Below are 3,598 nucleotides of genomic sequence, written 5' to 3' on the forward strand. Positions count from 1 at the left end.
CAATCTTATAAGTTATAACACAATCTTTGCAATATAAACATAATAGATACAATGATATTGGTATTTAATAATAACTTATACAAACATAGATTTTAAATTTTATTTTGATTTATTTTTTTAATTATATGATAAAACAATATTTATGCAATTTTATAATTTCATTATTAATTAATTTGATTTTATTGTTATTTGTAATCAGTAGTGACTTGCAAGCGAGGTTCAGTTAATTATTTTGCCTGTTTAAAACACGCTTTAGAAGATGTATGGCCACAACTCGTTGAAAAAGGTACCGTTTTCTTCAAAAATTTATAAGTTTTTGTTAATCGTAATATTTATATTAATTTATATTACGTATATTGTTTAAATTAATATGTGCGTTATTTTACACTCACATATTACAGTACTGTTAATAATTACAAATGTTACAATAAATATATAAACTTCCATATATTTATAAATTGTTTGGATTTTATTTAAAAGCAAGTAAAGAAAAACAAGTAAAATTTTAATCAAGTTACGCTTTAAAATGTGAATATTGGCTTATTAATGTTGATAGGACTTCCAGAATTTGACTTTCCACCTTTGGATCCAATGCTTTACGAATACGAGAGAGCTGTATTTAATACAGACATCATTTATGCAGAAGTTACTGTAAAAAATGTTACTGTTAATGGTTTCAAAAAGACTCATTTTAATGATGTCAGAGCGCATTTTCTTGACGACGTTTTCCGTTTAGAAGTCGACGTAGTAATCCCGAGAATATTTGTAAAAGGTACCATAAAAGTGAATGGTACTTTAGGTATACTCAGGATTGATGATGAAGGTATAATAAATAAGTTCTATATATAGCTTGTGCTTGAGCAAAGATACATTTATTTTGTTAAATGCATTCTTATTTACGTTCAAAATCAATCATATTCGATATGTCGATTATGTTGCATTTAATTTTCAAAAAGCAGATTAAAGTAATTCTTTCTTTAAAGATTACTGTAATCTGCTTTTTGAAAATTAAATGGAATAAACATATAAACATAAATAAAAAAATATTTGTATATTATACATTTAAATAACTATCTCTGTATAATTTAAAATATGTCTCTATACAATTTAAGTACTGTCAAATATTATATTGTTTTATTATTTGATTATTTTAAAAATAATAAAAATTGTTTTAAAGACTATGTTATTTTGTTCAAAAATAATATTAAATATGTTTATATAATTTCATCATAATTTATGTAATAGGTCCCTTTAATATAACTGCTGATGAAGTCGTAACAACATGGAGTCTAACTGGGCATATAGTAAATGACACAATGATTGTGGAACATGTCCGTATGGTTCCATCAGTTAAAAAATTTGAAGTGTATTTTGAATTTTTCCATGGCAACAAAGAGCTTAGTAAGTATTAAACTAATTCAGATAAAAGTCTATTGTTCTTTACTTCTTTATCTAATAGATATTAAATTATCTGAGAAAACGATAAATAAGGAGAATGTTAAAAACATAACGAGATGCGGCCATTCGCATTGCAGGCTGAAATCGATATCAATTGATCTTAATAAGTAGATCAATGTTATCAATGGACACAACACAATGTTAGATGCGTTTGTTAAGAATTATACAGTTATAGAAGGTTTTCAGGTCCGGAAATGATCGAATATCTCGAAAACAAAGCACTTTTGAGAAAAATATTTCAGACAAAAGTTGTAAGATTTAAAAAGCTCTATTTATTGATTGTATCATTTTGACCTTGGCGTCGCCAAAATTAGATCAAGGTCAAATCAATTTTTTTTATGAAACATCCTATTTTTGAATACAGAATAGCTGGTATTAAGAACTTAAAAATATATAAAAAATAAAAAAACTGAATATTTTATTTTAAAGACTAAATATTTTATTTATACTTTAGTAGATAAAAAAGCCGATGTCGAGGCAATAGTCGGATATTATTGCTAATGTAGAAATGACAAGAAAATTGTATAAGGTTATTGTGTACACATTATATATATATGACAATTGTCTGGTTTTTCGGTTATAGCAGACATTATAAGGTAACTCGAGATTCAAATGCCCGCAAAAACGCTGTGCAACCTTTGCGTGGTTGCAAATTTAAAAGTTACGATAAAGATTAGGTTTGATTTATATTTTATTTATTTATAATTTTTGTTTTCATTTTTACTTTTTATATATAGATTTTCTACTTTCATTATTAGATGTTAGAATACGACAGTACGTATTTATATCTCCTATTTCTATTACAACATTTCTATCATTATTCTATATTTTGACCTTTCATGATCTATAGACCTGTAACTCTTGACGCATCTGATAATATATTATGCCCATTGACAACTTTGATTTACTTATCAAATTTTATTGATTGATATCGATTTCGACCTGCAACGTAAAGGACCATTTTTGCCATCCTCCAAATTTACCATTTGATTGTTAAACCTTGTCATTTTGATAGAAGTTTGTTTGGAATATTTATAAAAAAGGAATTATTCGTAATTTATGCAAATTTTTATTTTTAGATAATGTTGCCGTAACTTTTGTAAATGAATTTTGGCCACCGTTATATCGAGCGATATTGCCATTAACATTCGAGACAATGGATCCATGGTTGTCTGCTCTTTGCAACAGATTGTTCTCAAAAATTCCTTTCTCTAAATTATTTCCATAAAATTTATTTACATATTTATTACATGTTAAGAAATAACAATGAATGCAGAGAACAGAAAAATTATATTATGTAATTAAAAAAGTGGATTTAATATCTCTTATTCTTTTTCTTTAAGTTCTTTTTCAGCCTTTACAAAGTGATGAGAAGAGAGAAGTAAAGAGAAAGATATGTTTCGTTGATTAAAGTGTTGCATTTAATTTCCTAGATCTTTTTTTACAATGTTTCGATTTTTTTGTGAGTTTTAATTACATACGTTTATTTTGCCTATTTTTTTCTTTATTTTGCGAAATAAATTCTTTTCGAAAATAAAAATTAATAATGATGAAATAATTCAATTTTTGCAAAGAATGAGAAGAATTACATCTAATGCTACAATAATAGTCATATTTATATAATAGCATTATATTTTTTTAAATTAATTTGTTAACAATACGGAAATCGAATAAAATTTTGCTTGTTTAAGCAATTTACGCTCAGAAACCGATATATATTGTTACGCCCGGGCACTCTTACGTTCGCGCACTCTCGTTCGCGCACGCGCATTCGCAAAGACGCGGAATAAATGAATGGAACGCTTATTTGTAAATAAACTTTCTTTAATGTAAGCAAACAACGAATACAGCAGAAATATCGGTAGCAGAGAACAGCACGTCCGAACATCACGACGGCTCGTCTCTAAAATCTAATGGCGTTCGTTTGACAGGCGACAGCCCGTCGTCAGGGAAACAGCCAACAGCTCGACCAGCTCGCTGGTATGTATGTACACTCACTCACTAAAAGGTTGCGACACTTTTTTTTAATAGGTTTCTAATTTATATTTAATATACGTAATATATACTTTATAGATAACTAATATTTTGCAAATGCAACCACGATCTACTATCTTTAGTCTAAAAGCAATATAACACCAAT

At 27.3% G+C, this 3,598-nt stretch overlaps 1 protein-coding gene across 3 annotated transcripts in view; it reads left to right on the top strand.

The window, feature by feature from the left end:
* The window catches only part of LOC105458255, a 4,527-nt gene extending 1,736 nt beyond the window's left edge, over nucleotides 1-2,791 (top strand). Inside the window, exons 2-5 of one of the 3 annotated variants that reach the window (XM_011703430.1) lie at nucleotides 200-286; nucleotides 566-823; nucleotides 1,246-1,401; nucleotides 2,538-2,791. In XM_011703430.1, the coding sequence (XP_011701732.1) occupies nucleotides 200-286; nucleotides 566-823; nucleotides 1,246-1,401; nucleotides 2,538-2,686 (650 nt within the window). In that variant the 3' untranslated portion in view covers nucleotides 2,687-2,791. Of the gene's footprint in view, nucleotides 1-199; nucleotides 287-556; nucleotides 824-1,245; nucleotides 1,402-2,537 lie in introns of all 3 variants that reach the window. The other 2 variants (XM_011703429.1, XM_011703428.1) reach the window with 2 other exon arrangements.
* Nucleotides 2,792-3,598: the final 807 nt, after the last annotated feature.

The sequence above is a fragment of the Wasmannia auropunctata genome, unplaced genomic scaffold, assembly GCF_000956235.1.
Source record: "Wasmannia auropunctata unplaced genomic scaffold, wasmannia.A_1.0 LD334578.1, whole genome shotgun sequence".
Classification (NCBI taxonomy): domain Eukaryota; kingdom Metazoa; phylum Arthropoda; class Insecta; order Hymenoptera; family Formicidae; genus Wasmannia; species Wasmannia auropunctata.